The 20,910-nt window shown below is 42.9% G+C and overlaps 2 protein-coding genes across 2 annotated transcripts; both read right to left on the minus strand.

Moving 5' to 3' along the window:
• Positions 1-1,732: 1,732 nt before the first annotated feature.
• On the minus strand, positions 1,733-5,866 carry SMC5 (structural maintenance of chromosomes 5). The gene is made up of 9 exons (XM_069037394.1): positions 5,707-5,866; positions 5,514-5,655; positions 4,808-5,464; positions 4,548-4,755; positions 3,824-4,489; positions 3,580-3,773; positions 3,341-3,523; positions 2,449-2,880; positions 1,733-2,397 (listed from the first exon to the last, which is right to left on the minus strand). The coding sequence occupies exons 1-9, from the start codon at positions 5,751-5,753 to the stop codon at positions 1,795-1,797; spliced, it is 3,132 nt and encodes a 1,043-aa protein (XP_068893495.1). The 5' UTR covers positions 5,754-5,866; the 3' UTR covers positions 1,733-1,794.
• A 523-nt stretch (positions 5,867-6,389) lies between these two features.
• On the minus strand, positions 6,390-19,806 carry LOC138122955 (microtubule-associated protein Jupiter-like). The gene is made up of 4 exons (XM_069037395.1): positions 19,620-19,806; positions 7,277-7,440; positions 7,082-7,171; positions 6,390-7,030 (listed from the first exon to the last, which is right to left on the minus strand). Exons 1-4 carry the CDS (start codon positions 19,679-19,681, stop codon positions 6,870-6,872), a joined length of 477 nt encoding a protein of 158 aa, XP_068893496.1. The 5' UTR covers positions 19,682-19,806; the 3' UTR covers positions 6,390-6,869.
• Between the last annotated feature and the right edge of the window lie 1,104 nt (positions 19,807-20,910).

The following is a 20,910-nucleotide window of genomic DNA, read 5'->3' on the forward strand; positions in this document are numbered from 1 at the left end:
TAAGTAATAATAAAATCACATACGAGAGTAGCGCCAAAAATTCCCGGCCTGGCATAGATCCAGATGTTCTAGCAGGACAAACTTTTGGCTTGACCTCTAATAGATACTCTTCTTAGAAAGCCTTACAAAAAAAAAACTGACGCTCTACGTTAAACAGTTTTTAATTGAAGGTTGTATCTTCTACGTAAAGGAAAGGTTTTACTCCCTAAATTATCTAATAAAGTTTGGATGAAGTGTACAGTGGAAGTTGTCCTTCCTGTTCTGTAGTAAAAGAATGGGCAAAGAGCGTTATGGGACAAGAGTGACTTGAAGATGATGCAAAATCTGGTCGACCAGTCGAGGTGATCAGGGATGACAATATTGCTCTTGTTGAAGCGATGATATTAAGTGACCGCCGTTAGAAGGTCAAAGAAATATCAGAAATGGTTAAGTTTTCTGATACAAGTCTTCGCCGGATCCTGCATGACCATTTGGGAATGCATAAAGTCAGCACAAGATGGATTCCCAAACATCTTTCGGCTGTTCAGCGGCAACATCGAGTTGAGTGTGCACGAATACTTTTAAAGCTCTGTGGATCAGACCCAAAGGCTGTGTTGGAGACTATTGTAACAGGTGTGTCGCGTCAGCTAATAATACTAAGACAATACCTATTGCTTATTAATTTGTCACGAGGTTTGTAGATACAGTTACCTACTTTTTGCATTAATAAAAATTTACTTAATTAAGTCTCTATTTTTTAATCAAAGAACCACGACCTGTTGATTTAGGTTTGTCAATATAAAATTTTACTAAAATTAGGGAATTTAATGATATCCATTGGCTATACCAGTTAAGTGCCAACCAACGTCTGTCATTTTTAATGTCCTTGAAAGTACGCAAACTCTCAGCTAAAATTTGAACGTGTTATTAAAAATGCCTCGCAAAGTCAGACATTTATTAAACTCTCAAATTAGTTGTTATTCGTTGGTATTAACTTTATTAACATGCTGCGCTACTAATATCTCTAATAACCTCAATTTTTATATGATGACTGATGAGATTTTTCACCCTTTGTCAAAAGTGTACAATGTTGTCGTTGTCAACTCTATTTTGGGTGTAAATTGCGGTGTTGTGGTGTGGTGTGAAGAAAGTATACAGGGTGTAACAGAAACAAGTGCATTAATTTTAACTGGTAATAGAACTCATCAAAAGGAACAACTTTTCTCTCTGCCATTTTGGCGAAAAACGTTGCGTAATGGCTTAAAAAAGTAGGAAATATTTTCCTAAAACCGTTCATATCTCCAAAACTAAGCTACCTAAAAACGTGAAACAACCAGATTCTTACGAATCTTACGAAACGACTAGAAATTCATTTTTTCTGTTTTTTTTTCTTACTATAAAATAGTTTTTTTTCTGTACAACTTTGGTGAGAACACGAGACCAAAAGAATCAAGATTTTATGTTTAAGCTTTTATTAAAGAGGAAATTAAAAATGCAATAAAAATCGAAGCAAATAAAATTGTTGTCCCGGCGCATCCACCATTTTGAAAAATATTATGGAATTTTTATTATCTGTATTAAAATTCGGTTTATTGCACTACTGATAACATTGTACCAGAAGATTGAACATTCTGACATTTTTTTTTGATCTACCGCTTGAACGTAGCAAATCTTGTCAAATCAAAAAATATGAAAATGCCTTAGAGGCCTTAACTTCTGTCAATTCGGTAGGAACAATAAATAAAGCAAAACGTTTGTTTGAACGTGTTTATTGTAAACTTTATCAAAAATAAACTTGAAAACAAGCGGTAACCATCAATGCAGTTGCACTCTCTGCGGGTTGCACATCTTAGACGTCGCCCACTTCCTGTCCTGCTCGACGAAGGGTCCGTTATGCACGATGTGCACCATCATCGACCTGGAGAACTTCAAATTCGGCACTAATTTCGGCGTGATCAAAAAATACTGCGCCGTGTGGCTCTGACTCGTCGACTCCACCAACAAATCGAAAATCCTCCTCTCGTTGTTCGCGTCCATCCCTTGATTGATCTCGTCGACGCATCTGAACGGCACCGGCGTCAGCTCCTGCAGCGACAGCATGAACACCGCCGTCGCCACCGCTCTCTCGCCGCCGCTTTGCACCACGTTGTTCAGCTCTTGGAGCGGCTCTCCGTTCCTGTACGTCACCTTGACGCACAATCCGTACTTGGCGAACTCCTTCTCGTCGTCTCCCTGGTTGACGGAGACCTCGCCGGCGCACCCCATCCTCTCGAAAGCCCTCGAGAAATTGGCGTTGATCTGCGAGACGAGCTCGCGGAGCGGACCCAACCACTCCTCTTGCAGCGCGTCCATCTTCGACGATATCTTGCTCGCCTCGAGGTGGCCCCGGTCGATGCTCTCTTGCATACCTTTGATCAACTACAAAAATATTGAAGACAATTGTAAAAAAAACTATTTACGATTCTGTACCTCGACTCTCTCCTCGTACTCTCTCATCTCGTCGTCGTCGGCCGTGTTCAAACAATCGATCTTGGCCACCAACTGCTGCTTCTCTTCTTGCAGTTGGAGAAAATCCGCCGAGAGACTCTCGTAGGCTTGGCGAAACTCGTCGAAGGCCTCGTCCTCCGGTGTACAATTCTTCGACAAACTCTTCGCCTTCTGTAGGGCAGCTTTCGCTTGACCTTTCACGTTACTGTACGCTTCTTTGATCTGAGTCATTGTCGTCTCGCTCTCCCTCATCAGACGCCGAAATTCTTCGTTCTTGTTTTCCAAGTAGGCGGCGGTTCGGCGCGCTTTCTCGATTCTGACAGAATTCAACGTACTCTTGACCGTCAAAACTGTCAAATTCTTGTAATTTGTCTTGAGATCGAGAGCCAACTGGCGCATGCTTCGCACCACCCTCTAATGAAAACATTACTAACTGTACCTTTTGAGACAGCGGTTATTACTATCCTATCCTAAATTTTCCAAAACTTTGTCTGGAGCAAAACCTCACTGAAGTTACGAAACTGTCAAAGTATGTCAAAAACGTCAAACGATTAGTGTAAATATTATATAAAATCAAGTGGGTTTATAAATTTGACATTTGACAGTTAACACTTGTCATTTTACACCTTTCACTGTTTAAGGTGCTAATTAAGGCGTCCGAGTTAGTTGCAGCGGCAAAAGAAGTATTTTCAAGACAGGACATCAGTTACTGTGGTGAGTAGTGAATATTTTCTTTACCGTACCGTATTAAAACACAAAAATTGGTTGCTTGTCGCAGCGACAGTCAAATTTAGATCAAAGCTGCCAACGATATAAATCAGAAAGTACTAAAAGAACCTGCCACTCTTTATCTGGTGGACGGAGTGTTACTCACCATGATCTTGGTGCGCGCTTGGCTGCGGATGTCATCGGTGTTGACGACATTCTGGCGCATCTCCTGGACCTTCCTCTGCATGGCGACGATGCGACTCTCGATTGTTTGCACCTGTTGCTTGACGCTGTGAATGTACTTCAACTCTTCGCCGATCTTGGCAATTTTCTCGTTGACCATGTTGATCTAAATATTTTTTTCCTACAGATCCTCACGAAAAAAAATCAATTTCGCCTTTTTACCTGACCGTCGTACCCTTTCATCTGATCGTCGTAATTGTTCAGACTGTTTCTGAGCTCCTGAATTTCCCCCCTCAGCCTCTCCAGATGCAAAGTGTCGACCGAAACCGAGAGACCTCCGTCCGAATAGATCTCGTTCTGTCTGATGCTCTTCGCGTTCGTGTACCTCGAGTGGCTCACCGTGTACTTGACCGTGTCTGAGCAACAACCGTTACCTTTTTGATGCAACATTTTCGCTTTGACTTACCGCTGAAGAAGACGTTGATCTGCGACGGCAAGTCTTGGAAGTGCCTGTTGGTCTGCGCGCTCCCTATTGGAATGTTGTGCACTCTGTACGTTCTGCACAGGTACTTCATGATGGGCTCGGGGGCGGTGAACAGCGACTGCACGTAGGTGCGCAAGCCGTACCTCCTCAGCTGCTCGATGGGCACGGCAGGCTGGAACCTCGCCAAGCTCTCGTTCTTGTCCCCCGCGTACAGCACGTTGACCGTCAGGTGTTTCTCGTTTCGCAGGTAGCGAATCAACGAGTTCATGTCGCTCTTGTTGACGCAAGTGAAGGCCACCCTGTCCCTCACCGGGATCACGCTCTCGACGTAAACCGCATCGTTTGGGTCCAACACGTTCAGCTCCAGCATTATCGGGTCAAAGACCTCCTCCTTGAAGAGGTGCTTGTTGGCGCGCAACCAGAGGACCGCCTCGTAGGCGTCCCGGTCCAGCGTCTGCAAGCGATTCAGCCGTTGCTGTTTGACGTTCTCCAGGCGGTTGCTCTCGTTCTCGACGGCTCGCAGTTGCGCGCTCTTCGTCTGTCTCGCCGCCACCAGCTCGTCCTTCTGGTTCTGCAGTTCGGTCACGTGACGTCTGAACTTCTGTATCTCGCTCGTTACTTTCTTCACCTTCTGCTGCACCTCGTCGTCTGCGCGAAACCGCAAGATTACGCAACCAGTTATACATTCTTTGTTACATTCTCATACCGTTGCCGCACTTATCGACAAGTCCCCGTTGGGCCACCTTCATCTCCTCGATCTTGGAGGCCATGGTGTCGATTTCTTGCTTCCTCTGGTCCACCACCGCTATTCTTTCGTTCATGTCGCCCTCGATGTCCCTGATCTTGTCCCTCGTCTGGTCGATCTTCTCCAGGTAATTCCTCGAAGACGACTCGTTCTCTCGAATCGACCGCGTCTGAAACAATCATACAAAAACCACCCGTGCGCGCGACTTTCTCAAATTTTACAATGTTCGAGTTGGTCTTCTGCAACTGGCTGATCAAATCCTTCGCCTGATGGATGTCGTCCTCGAGCGGTTTCGCCGCATTCTTGTGCTTCTCATAAATCTGCGTCGCTTTAGTCAAGTCCGCCTTCGTCTCCGTCAACTTCTCGTACACGTCGTCGTACTGCAACCACGCCACCTTGCGGTCGATATCCTGAATTCTGCTCAGGAACTGTTTCTTCCTGCTGAAGTTCTCGATTTTGCCCTCCAGGCGCAAATTGGCGTCTTTCGCCTCCTGCAATTTTGTGTTGTTCTTGTCGATCGCCGCCACGAGAGTCTTGTGGGTCTCGCGGTACTCGATCAGCGACTCTTGTTTCTCGATCAGGTCGGTTCGACACAGCGCTGTTTGCGTCTCTTTCAGCAGCTGCTGCTGGTTGAGCTTCGCGAATTCTTGGACGCGGTCTTGCGGCAAGAACTGGCACAAGTTGTCGACTTGGATGTTGTACTGTTTGATGCAGTTCATCACCTCTTTTAATGAGGCTTTCTGGTTGTTCAGCGACCAGACTGTGCGGTCCTGGTTCGTAAAAGCACGCGTTATTTTGATAAAATCGGTTTCGCGCTCGCCTTGCAAGTATAAGTTGATCGTGGCCTCGGCGCAGTTGTGTTTGACGTATTCAGACACCTGATAACATTAGCTTGATAAGGATTTGAAGAGTAATTTGATCAAGTACCTTAGAGCCTCGCCCCACAAGTCGGGGATTACCCCCGAGGCCGAGAACAATAGCGGCGACTATGGTTGACTTGCCGGTGCCGTTGGGGCCGATCAACATGTTCAAATTGGGGCCCGGGTACAACTCGGCGTAACTGTAAGTCCTGGACAAACGAAACTATAAATTGACAAAGCGATTAAATCAAACTACTTACACAAAATTTTTCACTTCGATTTTGCGAATACTTCCCACTTTAAACATTTTTGCGGTTTGTTTGTCGTCTTATTACTTATTATCACAGAACACCTCTTATTATTGTTTCGAAACACATAACCTCAAATTCTATTACCGCGGGAAACAGCGCTACCAACATTGAGAATCGTATTTTCGCGGGTTGGCATCAATGATTTACACTAACTTCTGTGAAGTGTTCGCGTTGTGCGCTTGCGACGAAATGAAGCCGCTGAATTTAAAATAATTCTCTCTAAATGGATCTTCTACCTTCAGGTATTTATGTAAATCTATTTTTGTTCAAATGAGTGAATAAATCACGCAAGCGTTTTCTACATAACAGACGTGTTACAGCTGTATTTTTTAATAAATTTCTGGGCAATTTCAGTGCCAAGATGGCGACTGCAAATTTCATAAAAATTAAAGTAAATAAATAAAGTTCACAAAGTTGCTTTCTTTCCGGTTTTTTTTTTGTTTGTTGTTGAATCACGATTTTTTTCTGATTTTTAATGGCCCTTGTAGAATATTACTGCGACGAGATAAGATAAACGATATACCAGGTGCTCAAAAAAAATTGGTGGCCTTGAGCGGTGACAATGGTGTCTTAGAGCGTGAACTCTTAACGAGGTTTTTTTTTGTTTTTTTTTTGGGGAAATGAGACTCGTGTTGTGTATAAAAATTTATTTCTACAATACTTTTCGTACATAACGTAAAAAATAAAACTACTCCTAGGAAGTAATAATAATTATAAACATGATATAAAAGCTTCTATTTTAAACTAACACGATTTATGAAGGCATAAAGGCATGATGATATGAATAACTAGTCGATCGAAGTGTTATATTGCTATAATGTAGGTACACCTAAAAGGGGCAATAAATATTTTATTATAGTAGAGACCGTTTCGGAAAATCGCTATGAAAGCATAGCACTCGATAAATACCTCACTATTTATTAGTGCCCGGTTGTTAGTAAATTTACTTAAAAATATATAAAACCTACGTATATATTTAAGTCCTACGATAAAATTTGGTTCAGTAAAGTAAAAACAGAATAAAAGAAAAACATGGACGAATTGTCATAATTCTGTGAACGTCGAATAAAAAATAAAACATAATGAGGAGCAGAGTCCCATCGGGAGCCGCATTATTCAGTCGCGGCGTTTCCGTTGACGACGGGTTCAGGGTTGCCGTTTGCCATCGGAGTGGAAGTCCCGTTCACGTGGGCGAAACCGTTCTCGACGGATTTCGTGGGAGTCGAAGCTGGGGAGACGATGCTGTACACTTCCCCGGTGACGGGATTTCTCTCTGCAATTAAAAAAATGAACGGGCAAATTCAAGGGCAAGACCAAATCGTACCATTGTGAATTCTGGGTGAAGTACGGTTGAGCGGTTTCTGGTCCCACGAGGCGACCCCGTCCCCGGTGACTGGGTTGCGATTCGTGACATCTGTAACAATCGATTCGAACCACTTGACAAATATTTTCCACAAAATGCTCCGATTCAGAACGATTCGACTGGACAAACAACTCTGGCACTTTTTTCGTTCCTTACCTTGCTTGGTGAGGGAGGCCCTCCGCGGCGTCACCTTGTTCTCGGGGGTCCCAAACAGACGGGTGAAGGAGTCGGAGTGGGAAGATCTCCGCGGACCGGACGAGTTCTTGACACTCGGAGGGGTGCACATCACGTTGAAGATCTCGCTGGACGGGTTGCGCACTCTGGAAGCGAAAGAAACGGTTATGCAGGCGTAATTGCAACGGAGGTGGTCCCTCTGATTGCAGCACTCCAAGTGCACATCCTCCATTAAGAGCGATGTGCGGATGTAACAATTACAACGCTTTCGACTTCTTGTAGGTAACTGTCGTAAACAACGTCGCCTGATTTCGTGGTTCTTGCACATCCGGTCGTGAAAGGATGTGGAGACACCCTCGTAAACAAAAATTTCGACGCGAAGAGTGATGTGAAAGCATCGACGAGCGATAACGCCCATGGTGCCCTTCAGCTCGACAACACAATAGCGGTGTTTCATGGGGGAAAAATGCAGAGACTCCCACACGAGATCGATGATGGACTGGGCACAGGCATGCGAGAGGATTGTCCAGAGAACAATACAAAGAGGTGCACACCGAACCCAAAACTGGACTCGAAGTGTTCAACTCGTGGTTAGTTTGCCCTTCTAAAGCTAGGAAGGCCGAGCCAGAGTTATCAGAGCGACGTTAACAACAATTTGATAAGCAGAAATCAGCAGAATCTTTGATGGTGTGAAATTGCTTTGTGCGCAGTGTATTTTCAAACAGGAATGTTTTTATTTTGTTTGAACTTGAACGCGCCTGGGAGGAAGCTTGGCCCACTGCTGCTTGACTGCATAACTGTCGAAGAGGAAGTCGACTGTCGATAATAATTTTATCACGTTTGGTCAGCCCTACACACCCATTCAAAAACGTGAAGCATGCACCGTATCGTGGATCGTGGGTTGGGCCAACATGCGTCGGCGGTCCCGGAAAATGAAGAGGATATCGGTATTTAAGGCTTCCTGCGATCCTTGCACGATCACGTTTCGACGTGTGTTTGGATTATCATTCAGAGTTGATCGGTTAACGGTTCGCAGAACAAACGTGGTTGCAGGAAAAATGCCAACTCCCGCAAGGATGTGGTCTCTGAATGATAAAAAAAATCAACGATTTGTGAAAGTCACGCGTTTTCGTGAATTCCTCCGGATTTATGGGTCCTTTCCGTAACCCACATATTTCAGATCGATATCTCAGTCGGTTACTACTTAAAATTGTTTATGGGTTCTTTCGTGACAGTCGGGGCCCAGCTGTACTGCCAAACAAGAGCGAGGTATGCGTGCGATTAATGGAGGCATTTATTTGGGCTCGAGACTCTTTGTGCAGCTTTGGGACAAGATTTGGAAAGGCGAAACCGAAAAAGGGGAATTGATTGGCAAAAACAGTGAAGATAAGATATGGAAAGAAAAAGGTAAACGATCAGAACGTGAAGACATTCTAGATTAGGATGTCGAGATTCCTTGGCAAATTTAGCTTCCATAAAGGGATCGTCCTCGAAGAACTAGCAGGACAGTTTCATGAAACATTAATAGGCCTTTAGAGCGATCCGTTTCAACATTAATAAACCCGATGGTCGACATCTTTATCTCTTAGTGGATTTTATTTATCATTCAGGTGCATCCTTCCGGATAATGAAAATCCAAAAATCCCGCTTTCTCTCCGGTGCTTCCAACTGTTATTAACATTTCAATCTATCTCTAAATTGAGTTGTTTTTGTGCGATGGCATCGTAAAAAATTCGAAAATTAGCACTCGTGCGTGACAACAACATGTGTTCAAGACCGATCGAGAGCAGTCTGGTTCGACTGACGAGGCGAAAAGTCAATTTTTTAACGGTCTCATCGACCGTCAAAAAATTAATTACCCGTCGACGATAATTAAGAAGAAAAACTCCACTGAATCGGTAGGACCGGCATCGGCGTGTAACAGTTGCGATTTGCGGTTAGCTGCACTTCACAATCTGCCAGTGCGCGAGGTGAATATAACCATTAGACCTTTTTATGCAATACCTGTTATCTTTTTCTCTTCTTCTTTGCCATTTAAATGTACAATTAGTGACGATGAGTAATTTTATATATTTTTCTTTCAGTATAAATTACGCTGCAATTTGTTAGAGCAGTCGAGTGTGGTTGTTGCTTCCCACTCATTGTCTGGCCGTACTATAATGATTGTCGCTTGTTTTTCCATGCGGCGTGCATCATCGATGGTGGAATTTATGGGGTAATTACGATCGGAAGAAAGACAGACGCAGCCGTGGTAATTTGGTCAATTAAGGTTTATGGCCCACTTCGCGTTATGTAAATGTATGTTCATCACCAGCGAGATAAGAGGCGATGCAGAAACCGCGGTGCAGATTGGTTTGACTCGGGGCAAGGCATCGGTTTCAAACCCACACACCACCAAGAACATTATCTGTCAAAGAGTGAGTTATTATGTAATGGTTTCGAGTGGAAGACGGCGTTTCCTGGTGCTTATGTTGCTGGCTTTAATTAGAAGTTCACCTTTGCTAATCCTTTTTCAACGGAAACCATTCAGTGTGGTTCCGAGGATTGTGTTTCGGGGCACTTGCAAGGCCTCGGAGGTCGACGATCGAAAAACTCGCTGACGAAAAGCGCGTTAGGAGAGACGAAAGGGAAAGCGGGCATCGCGCAATGCCATGAATGGACGAATTATTTTTCCGAGCGCATCGTGGAAACGCAACGCCGTGGGAGGACTTAATGAGCCTCGCCACAATTAACCGAGATACCCAGCAATTTACGGGAGGATGTTGACTCTTACAACTGGAGCATTTCACAATTTTCGAGAGACGAATCGCCAATTAGCGCGCCCATCAAACCGTTGACCTCGTCGGCTAGGGTCGTTAGGGGCGACAACCCTCAATCAATGGTGACCAACGAATATTGATGAATCACCACCACCCCAAGAAGGGTCAATACCACCGACGCAAACGCACGAAAAAATCAACATCCCGGATACGATCGGTCGACCTCCTCGTTCCGCAATCCCGTCCAACGGATCAACACGGACTTTCCTACTTTCGTCTTGATGTGTGATTCGAGTCCCATTAGATTCAATTATTGCAATCAGGTTGCTGCGATTTTGATTGCACAAATTACACAGGGGAAAATTACATTTAATTGCGCGGCTGAAATGTAGCAGGCACAGGCTTGTAATTAGAATGGTTCCCTTCGCGCGGGGTCTGCTGAGTGGTACCGTTTCGTTGATGCGGAACGAAATCGCGAAAAAGACTTGAAATTGCAACAGCAACAAGTGGAAGAAACTAACTATCAAAGTTGAGACAACAGGTGGACCCAAAAATTGGAACACTTCTGGTCGTGTGTTGTTGGTTGGTACTCGAAGAGTGTGAAGCAGAGAGGGAACTTGAAAGAACTTTTTGCTTCGTAAAATATACTTGGTTCTCTAACAAAGACAAGTGGCGGTTTGGGAGATCTAATTTCTGCACCTACACTCTCCTAATCTCTCCATCCTTCGCGAACAAGAAGTAAACATCGGGGATTACGGCCTGATAAGGCTTCGTGAGGAGTGCCGTTTTACCGAGGGCCACGTTGCCATCGATCCACTATTATTGGTTCTATCTGCCATTCCTCAAGTGGACGACGACAGTCCGTTAAAACGGAACGACACAATTAACGTGCAAATAATGTCGTTAAATAGAGGCACTCAGTCATTTGTTCGTACCGTTGAAAAAGAAATGTTTAATTCATGTCGGAAAGTAGAGTTATAATTTCAACAAAACAAACATAACGGTCGATAATTATAAATCTCAGTCGCCATTACGATGTTAACTAGTTTCGAAAACGGGCGAGGAAAGGATGTGAAGAGAACGTGCCGGCGATCAATGCATCAGGCGGGGACGACAGTTCGGGAAAAAAAAGAAGAAAATCGGTGAATATTTATGAAGAGCGCGGCTACCTTTCAAGGACGGGATCGCGATTATCTTCTATTTTTGGTGTGGGCTATTTAAGACCGGAATGGAAGTAACAGGGGAAAATCGTGATTCGTGTTCAACGGATACGATCTTTCCAGTTGGTGGTGTGGAAAGTCGACGTGAACCGGTGGAGATAATTAATTGCGTAATTGATACTGTTAATCCATTAACGAGTCAAATGCAGTTAAATTAGCTGTACAGCGAAAAGCGGGGAGCAAAATGAAGACGGTGGAAAAAGCGGGTGTCCGAAGCGGGACCCTTGCGGTGGACGCCTCGAAAAACAATATCCCACGCTCCACCGATGGCGATTTCTTTCGTCTCGGAAGCATTCCAGCACGTAACTGCTGCCGCTTATCGTGATAATAATTCGAATTGAGTGCGATCTGATCCAAGACGTGACTGACGAGTTCCGCGGGCCAGACCGTTCTACCACCCCGGCTGGATAAACAAAAAATGTATTTTTGGAATGTCTGTTTGGGCGGACCCCCCCGATCAATCTAGGACGGTTCCCACGGTTGACTTTCATCTAAATTTAGAAAACTATTAAAATTCGACCGGTCCCATCGGGTCGAGACATCGAAAGCGAGCGGGCGGGCACGCGACCACGGACATTTTCGACTATACCATATTGGTTTTCGACGCGAGTCGACCTCGACACGCGAATCGATCGTAAATTATTCGAGGAAAAATCACGGACAAGGATGATGGATGGAATCCGAGGATGTCAAAATACGGCGAGGGACAGGAACACGAGCCAGGCTGGAGGCTTTCGAGGATCTCAGCCTACTTTCGATAATCTGGTTAATCGGCTATTAATTCCGACATTTAAAGTCGTTTCCTTCCTGAGATAATGCACCGCAAATTAACAAAACAACAGGAAAACGAACACGCGTCACCAATCTGCAATTCATGAATTATTCTCGTTCCTCGTCCACTCTGGTGGTTCCGCGACCGTTAATTGTCAGATTCGGGCCAGAATTAGTTTTAATTAGTGGAACAGCGAACAGTGTTGTTCACTTAGGTCCACCACAACAGCACCGATTGTTTTTCGAAATTATCCGTTATGCTGGACGAGAAAAAACTCGAAATGTCAATGACACCAGCGCAAAAGTGACTTGCACCATTCGGAGCTTGTTTGGCAGATGTTGGAGCGTCAGATGTGTGGCGGATTAATCCATTTTTAATGTGTCATCTGCAAGTCTAGAACCGGAAGCGGGAACTCGACGTGCATATTTGGAAAAATTCGAAATCGGAGCGAATCTGGAAGTGTCTCGAGTCGGGGTCGGTAAAAGGAGCGGAGGTCGATGGGCTAAATTAATTAATCCCATCAGAAGAAACCGATCACTGGGTGACTTGACAGAATTATTAATTAGACGTGGAGTGTGGCGCACAAAGGGGCAATTAGTTGGATCAGATGGAGGTCCAATTGGACCGAACGTGTTTTAATTGTCTGGAGCAAAAAGTAGAAAAAGGCAGAGGAAGAGTGAAAGTTTTGAAAAAACGGAATCGTTGATCGATGGGTTTGCTTTCACATCAAACGCTCGGAATAAAGAACGAAGGAAAACGCAGTAGTAGGCCAGATGTAAAAAACCTATCGGAATCCACAAACAGAGCAAGATCTACATGTTTAGATTGAAATGGAGAATCAAAAAAGTAAAATAGTTGTTGGACAAGCATCCGGCAGTGGACTCGTTCTAAGTGTTCTGTTAATAATGGTAGTATTATTTTTGACAACCACAAAGAACGAGTTTTTGCAAGGACTGGTGATAACAGAAAAACTAGTTGGTGGAGGATGTACAGAAGAAAATGAAATGGATACGAAAAAAGTTCTGGTCACTCGTTGCAAAAGCAGCACACACAGCCGGGTGAAAAACACAAGAAATAATTATTTTCATATGAGTAGCGCTGTCAGATTACTTTTCAGGTATGAGGCCGAAATTTGAAGCACGAGGCGTCAGTCGAGTGCTGCAAAACAGGCCGAATACCTGCAAACTGACAGCGCACGAATATTGAATAACATTTTTCGTGTTCGTTTGGGCAAAGTCTTAAAAAACATTGATTTACGTCAAGTTAAGTATATAACCGGGAAAGTTTATAGTTTTAGTTATATACCACTTTCCCGGTTATATATCTCAACAAACGAACAGGAAAACCAATTTTCCAACAACCCTAATTTAACGGAGGGGTGGTTTGTTGTAAAACGACACGGCCGCACCCGGTACTGGCGAGGTGGCCCTTGTTGCTTTAGGACATCAAATATTTATACGCGCCACCCACCCTCCTGCCGTATCGACGTACGGCACTGCCGTTAGGGGTGCATGACCTAAAGTTGGCATAGTCTCGCTGTTTGCACGCGATGCTTCCCCTTATGTTTACCAGATCCCAACTGTCTGTCCGTCTATATTTGCGTCTGCACGTAAGACGGTACTACAATTTTCCTAATCTTCAAATCGCATATTATTCAATCCCCGGTTTTGGATTTCCACCGTTCTTTATATTCAATTTCCTGGTGTTTCACTGGCCCAGTTTTCCAAATATTCAAATCGAGGTGGAGTGATGAATGAACCCAGATAAGGCGGTGCTTTATGGCCTGGTTTGAGAATTGCGAAAATTCGCGATTTGCATAAAATTGAAGAATGTAGGTGGGTGTTTTCAATGAGGGAGGTTTTAGTTTTGTTAGTGGAGTATCGACCAGGTCTTGGGAAAAGTTTTGTCATGAATAAGTAGTAACGAGACAAACAAGAAAAAAAGCGAGAAGGTCGAGCGTACAATGGCGGAGTTCCTATTACAACTAGATCGTAATTTAACATAAAAAGTTGCAACTGAACGGATATCGTCGAACGATTTACAACCTTTCGATAACAAATGCGCTGAGAACGACTTACAATGAGTATCTAGTCTGTAAATACTTCAATGGTGTTGTAATTACTGTAGAAAGGCAGTAATTAACGGAAGAGCGGAGGTCTTTAAGAAACGCTTAAAACACAAATGGAGAGAAAATGTGTCACTTGCAGCCCCAAACAATCGAATTTTTTCGAAGCGAAATGAGAAATACGAAAAAAGTACCATTGTGAAATTTGAGCAGCTCTTATCCCAGTCATTTCCTGCTCAAGTAGAGACAATGGTCGAATTCTTCGCCGTTTTGAAACAGTTATTGGATAAATAATAATCGACGGGAAATTTCACAAGGTTCCCAGTTCTCTGCCAAAACCGAGATAACCGCGACCCCATCTCTGGGAAATATCGCATTGTGACTGGATGCTGAAAAACGTGTCCAAAATGCGACCGCGAAATCGGTTTTCTTCGCTCCGTAATTGAATTATTTGTGCCGGAGACAACGGTTTTACTTCCCGATTTTTTTGATTGTCGGAAAACCGCCGAAAACAGGCGGACTTTCTGCGCCTCGGGCCTTTACAGTAATTGGAAAAAATCAACAAACGGAGCTAACCTCAGAATTTAATTAACACAAGTAGAAAAAGATGATGGCTTGGCATTGTATTTTTTTTAATGAAACGAACGGTCGGTACATGTTTCCGATTTGAATAAAAAAATGAAACCGTAGAGAAATACTTGAACCACTAAGAATTCCACTTGGACTGCGAAATGTTTCCATAACTAATTTTCGACAATTTCGCAAAGTGCGAATTATCTAAAACTAATTCCAAAGCAATTTCACAAATCATTGTTAAATTACGCTAATTACACGGCAATTTCGAAAACGAGTTGTTTTTTGGATTAGTAGGCATTGCTGCGAATTAAACAATTCATTCAGAATGTTAAAAACCAGTTCTCTATTTGGAAAATATCACAAATATCACACTAGACACATCACTTATAGTTTTGTGGTGCCCATTTTACCATTCCTTCATCGTGAGTAAAAAGTAAATGGTAAAAGTGAAGAAAGAGCTGTTGATCTTGGTTAAGGCGTCAACTTACCACCAACAATGGTGCTATAATGAGATGATGAGCAGAAAATCTAGGACGATATGTAACCTAAATTACCAAGCATGGGAGTATCATCATGGAAAAAATCGAAAAACTACAGGGTCATTATAAATGATTGTCCCATCGCAGTAGGCGTTGGTGGCGTAGTTGAATGTGCCGCAAGCCTCATAACATGAGTGAGACTAGTAACGTTGCGAGGCCGGCGGCACATGTGGGTTTTCAACGCCAATCATTTATGACCCTGTACTTTCGAAAGACCAAGAGTTGGTGTCTTGGGCAAAGCAAATTCTGAATAACATCGAAAGGAAGATGTTTAAGAATTGAAGAATTTGTTGAACTGAGGAAGCAGGAATTTGATGAAGACACAATAGATGAAAATGTTATTTAGCAACATAGAATTCAGAAGTAAAATAATTTGATACATCATGAAATTTCAAAAAATTTGCCAAGCGAAATTTAGATTTGAAAAATCGTGAAATCCATCCGGAACAGGAAGGTTGAAAATATTTTGGAAACGCCGACTTTCTGGGCCACCAAACCGTACAAAAGCAGTACAGTTAGGACCCATCAAAAAATTCCTGGTCCGCAGCATCACGCACGCAATATTAAATAATTCTCGCGCTTAACACATTTTTAATCTTTGTCCGAACGCACAATTACGGCGGCGGCACAACGGAAGAGATCCGCACCGTATTATTTCACGCTCTGTAAATCAATTCATATAATTTTTTTCATGACAACCCATCGCGATCCGTCTGAATGGAACGAGGAGCTGAAGGGCCGCGTCCGGGCTTTTCAACGAGCGACCCATCCAGAACCGGAGCGAGGAATTGGCGACGTACGGTTTCTGATGTCGGTTGTTTCCTCGACGTCCGTTACGAAACGTCGACCAGAATACGGTTACTCTGCGATTTCAAGAATTATCATAAAAAGCCGCCAGGAAGCGAGAAAGTCTCTCGGTGTTTCATTACGAGTGGAAATTCTGCGAAGTGTCGGTGCTGGTCAGCGTTTCCAGAGCACGCTGACCCATATCGACCCGGCGATCCCCGGAGAGCTCTCACTGATGGCATGCGGCCCCCGGGGGGATTTCACTTGTCAAAATTCGACACCGAGAAGGGGCCCATCAATTTCATATTTTTCAATCGATGAAAGTACGAATAGATCGGGGTGAAAGGCGGCGACGCGTGTTTTACGCTTCTCTCGAATTTCGACGAATTTATGACCCCTTCTCTCGGAGTCCACGGACCCCGAGGGCGGCGCAACTTATCGATAATTATTTTGTAAAGCGACAGATTTGGACGCGAAACGAGAATTCGCCGTTCGCACGAAACCTTTCCAGGTTAGATGAGAGATTATTTTTATTAACGTCCAGCCAAACGATCGATCTTCTCAAGATCAATGGGATCCGAGTCGGGTTCAAAACGATGCATAAATTGCAACAATCCACCTCTATTTGCATAGATTATATAAATCATGGGAAAACGAGAGAGTATTAGAACCGCACCCGTATTTGCCGTCTTTGTAATCCGAGACAAATGGGTGGAGATAAATTTTCACACAGTGGAGGTCTTGTCCGGCGCTCCGGATGAAACAAGGACGACCCGGATTCGTCCAGGACATTCGGTATTACGAAACGGTGCATTTTAATGGCACGGCAATAAGAACCGCAACGGTGTGACGTACTATGCGTATATTTAATATCCATCGATTTCCTCTTATGCAGATACAGCACCGGGAAAGAACACTCGGTGCTATCCGTGATGATTCACAAAGAAAAGAGAAAAAGAAAATGTGGAACAGTTTGGTTTGTCAATGATTTTCGACTAGAAAAATTTTAGAACTTTTTGAAATCCTAGAACTTTTTCAGATCTGGACATCATGGGAAAAGCCGAATAGAAATGAAGAAAATGTCAAGAATTGTTTGTTGTTTCAATTTGGGGAAGAAAAAAAGAGTACCTACCTAAAGACATATTCAAAAATCATGAAATTTTTGGATTTTTTGGAAATCAAAGTAGTGCTAAAAAGGATTGAACATGCAGATATCACTCCTAATCTACTATTTACGGCTCAATGTTTACAACTTTTTGGCACTACAAAGTGTGGAACTCAAAAATGTAAAATTTTGGAAAATTGCTGGAACTTTTCTGAACAAATTTGTCCCAAAAACAAATTTAAACGGAAGAATGAAATGGTTTAGCTCCAGTATCGAGTGTTATCTGTCGGTGTGTCTAAATTTGGGTTTGTTTGGTGAAACGTAAACAAAATCGTACTGTTTTGGTCTGGAGAAAACTTTGGAGCATCTTTTTAAGAACCGGAGCCTATTATCTCTCTGAATTGGAAAGTAAATGCGAGGAAAACACCTCTCTTAAGTTCCCTAACAATGGCTCACAACAAAAATGTCTATAATCATCTGCAGCCCCGGGGCCCGTCCTCGTATCGTCGATCGACACCCACCGAACACACCGGCGGAAAGAATTCAGGAAGTGCCCCTCGAACGGTGCTAATTGCAGTCGGATCGACTTTCGGCCGAACAAAGAGCCCTGAATCGTGTGCGACCACAAGAGGTCCATTATTCCCATCGCGGCTGACAGTGAATTATGCGCGCCACAGCTGTCACTCACTGTCAATATCGCTTCCATTTTGTACTTTTTGGTGGACGCCGCATGTGCCCCGATAACATCAGGATGCCGTCTTCCGCTGCGGTTGCGGTCGGCGGATTCGATCCGTTCCCGATGGAAAAGAAAGCGGCGTGCACTTGACGGCCGCTTCCAGGAGATTTGCGTCGGTAAAAATTGGAATTCCATAACGCGACGAAACGAAAGTTGGCCGAGCAAGGTTACGGAATCGGCCAAGTTCAGAGTCGAGGATTGATTTGTGGGGGGAAAATCGGGTGATGGTTCGAAGTGGAGTTTTCGGAACGGTCGATTAGAAACTTACAGATTTTCCCTCGAGTTTCTAATACGGACGGTGAAATTCCGTGAAAATCGTGATATTTGCGTGGAGCTCTCGTGAAAAAATTTTAAATCATGGACCGTGCTGTCACGACTGGGAAAGAAGCAAGCCTTGACCATGGTGCATGCAGAGGCTTGCGCGACGATGCTGTTTGATGGTTTTTACATAATTTAGTTTGTCTCGAACTTCAGAATGAAAAAAAAAACTGTTTTGGATAAATCTTTGAAAACTAAAGATCCGAACTCCACTGAATAGATTTTAAACAGATTATTTTTGACTGCGATTTTTTGGATTCAAAAATTTTAGGAAAATTAAATACGTAAGCTTATTATTAACCATCATCCTCTAAATTTACGAAACAATTTTTTAAAAAAAGTAACTGGAATTCACGAATCGAGATGGTTCTGAATGAGAAAAAGTCATCTTTGAGAATGACAGCATGTACTTAATTAAAAATTCTCGAAAAATGTAAGTTTTTTCAAACTGAAAAAGCTCTCAAATTTGAAATAAGAATATGTTTCAAAAAGTAAGAATTTTAGGCACTGGTAATTTCAGAACGAAACACAGATTTTTGAAAGCAAACATTATTTTTTGCCTTTTTGAATCTAGGAATTTAACATGCAATATATTTTTTTTAAAGCAAAATTAATTTTGAATGTCTAAAAAGGTCTTCAATGTAGTAGACAAGATTAGATTACAGTTACAGAAAAATTTTAAGAAAACAATTGAAACCTATCTGTTGAATCAGCTTCAAAAATTAAAAATCACAGTACATAATTTGTATTTTATTTTTTGGTTAAATGAAAAAATTCAAATTTAATACAAAATTCCACTTTTTGAAAATAATCTTGTAAAACTAAAAAGTGTATCATCTATTTAACATTTAAAAAACAAAAATAAAAAGATTTATAGTTCGATAGAAAAATGCTTGAACTCTTTGTATTTAAATTTAATTTTCTTCTTATCTGTGCTCGTCACGCCGCTGTCACGTCTAAAATAACACCACCACTATTGCTCAGCCCCTATCTTGTTTTTATGCGTGATATCAGGATTCACCTTGAACTATAAAAGTCGGCCATTGTGTATTCCTCGAGGCTAAATCAGTTCGGCTGAGGAATGCAAAAATATATTTTTTAAAATATGTAACTAAATATCTATGCTGAAAAATCTTGTCTTTGACCCCCAAGTTTATCATATATTTTGTCCAAAATGACTAACAAAAACTGATTCGAATTTCAGTTCTTTCTGTTTAAGCAGTTTAAACAGAACGACATTTCCAGCCTGAAAATGTCGTCGGTTACGCCGCTGTCCGTCCTGAAATAGTCTCATCTATTTTGCAGCCCCTAATCGCTCCTATTTCCAGCAGAGATCTTCGTTTTCTGCTTCTTCGACTAACAGAACAAATCTTTTTTCCCCGACCGGCGCATCACCAAGTTCGCGTGATTTTCGACGATCAAAAATAAAAATGTGTGCAACGCCCTTACCTCTTTTTGCTGTAGCCAACTTTGTCGAGTTCGATGTGTCTGTAAGCGGCGTAAGTGGCCATGGTCACTGGCAAAAGAAAGGACAACGAGGAGCGCAAGCAGACACCGGTAAAACGGAAAAAATAAACTTTGTTCGGTGCAGAAGCTCTCACTGCAAACGCCAACAGCTGACTGGCAGCTCGAGGCGAACTAGTCGCTTTTATAGCCGCCGCGTGCATTCATCCGCGGTGCATATTATTGTTTCAGCAGTGTTTCTGCTTTTTCAGTCGATCCGGAGGGTGGACACGGTCGGAGGCGGTCGTGAAAAGGGTGCACCGATCCGATTTCGCCCGTCCATCCGACACCGCACCCGTACGGTTTCGCCCTCCACGGCGGCGGCGGCCACCTCTCGGGGAAACGGCGCTTCAATCGCAACGACCCATTTCCGTGGCGTGAAGCGTGTAATTATCGAGGCATTTTTTCGAGTCGGTTTACTAGATCGCGGTGGTTCGTTAGGCGGAGTTGTCACAAGGACTTTTTTGTTTGTTGGAAGTCAAAGAAAAAGAAAGGAATGCGGGTTTTGGCTCGGAGAGATTCTCACACCGCAGGAACGGCCGGACGCCGACTGCTGCCGGTTATATTCGTGATGTTAACACGAATCTTCTGGAATTGTCCGTGGAGAGGCTCTCGGTCGTTAATTTTCAGTGGGAGTGTCAAAAATGCGGTGTCAAAACGATAAATTTTACACGCGAGAAACGCTATAAAGGCCACAGATAGAGGCTTCATTGTTTTGGGTTATCGACTATTTTTTCTTTTATTCTTAACATACATACTTATATACATGATGGACCAAAATAATCACGACACCTGTAAGACATGCTTTGTAATTACTTTTTAAGATTACGTACCTTGGGTCTAACTGACCCAAATTTGTTAAAAACAGATGTCAAATGTATTAGAGATGTCAAGTGTCGAGTTTGTAATGGATGGATTTTAAAAAGTAATCGCTGACAATTTTCAATATGAAATAAGTTTTGAAAATACATAACAAGTAGGTACATACCGTGCGATCGAAAATAAAATAGATCGAGATGGCCATGATTAATACACTTCAGTTGGCAGCACGTAAAAATTTAATTCAAATGTCATCAGATGTCATTAATTACAATACTAACTGTCATTCCGCACTTACTAACAACTTGCCTTGATTATTTTTTTTTCCATACCTGAAAAACAACGTGTTCGAAAAGAGGTCTGGCACGATTCCCGAATTAATGCAAGTAATTATTGATAACTGCAATTTAATTGATGT

This window comes from Tenebrio molitor, chromosome 2, assembly GCF_963966145.1.
Source record: "Tenebrio molitor chromosome 2, icTenMoli1.1, whole genome shotgun sequence".
NCBI classification, from domain to species: Eukaryota; Metazoa; Arthropoda; class Insecta; order Coleoptera; family Tenebrionidae; genus Tenebrio; species Tenebrio molitor.

What these genes read in the sequence shown, in the direction of transcription:
- LOC138122955 (XM_069037395.1), bottom strand. Translation starts at nt 19,681, where the DNA reads ATGGCCACTTACGCCGCTTACAGACACATCGAACTCGACAAAGTTGGC. An exon ending in GGCCTCCCTCACCAAGCAAG is followed by an intron (nt 7,172 to 7,276) that starts GTAAGGAACGAA and finishes CGATTGTTACAG; the next exon opens with ATGTCACGAATCGCAACCCA. An exon ending in TTCACCCAGAATTCACAATG is followed by an intron (nt 7,031 to 7,081) that starts GTACGATTTGGT and finishes TTTTAATTGCAG; the next exon opens with AGAGAAATCCCGTCACCGGG.
- SMC5 (XM_069037394.1), bottom strand. Translation starts at nt 5,753, where the DNA reads ATGTTTAAAGTGGGAAGTATTCGCAAAATCGAAGTGAAAAATTTTGT. An exon ending in ATCGAAGTGAAAAATTTTGT is followed by an intron (nt 5,656 to 5,706) that starts GTAAGTAGTTTG and finishes TCGTTTGTCCAG; the next exon opens with GACTTACAGTTACGCCGAGT. An exon ending in AGAAGACCAACTCGAACATT is followed by an intron (nt 4,756 to 4,807) that starts GTAAAATTTGAG and finishes TGATTGTTTCAG; the next exon opens with ACGCGGTCGATTCGAGAGAA.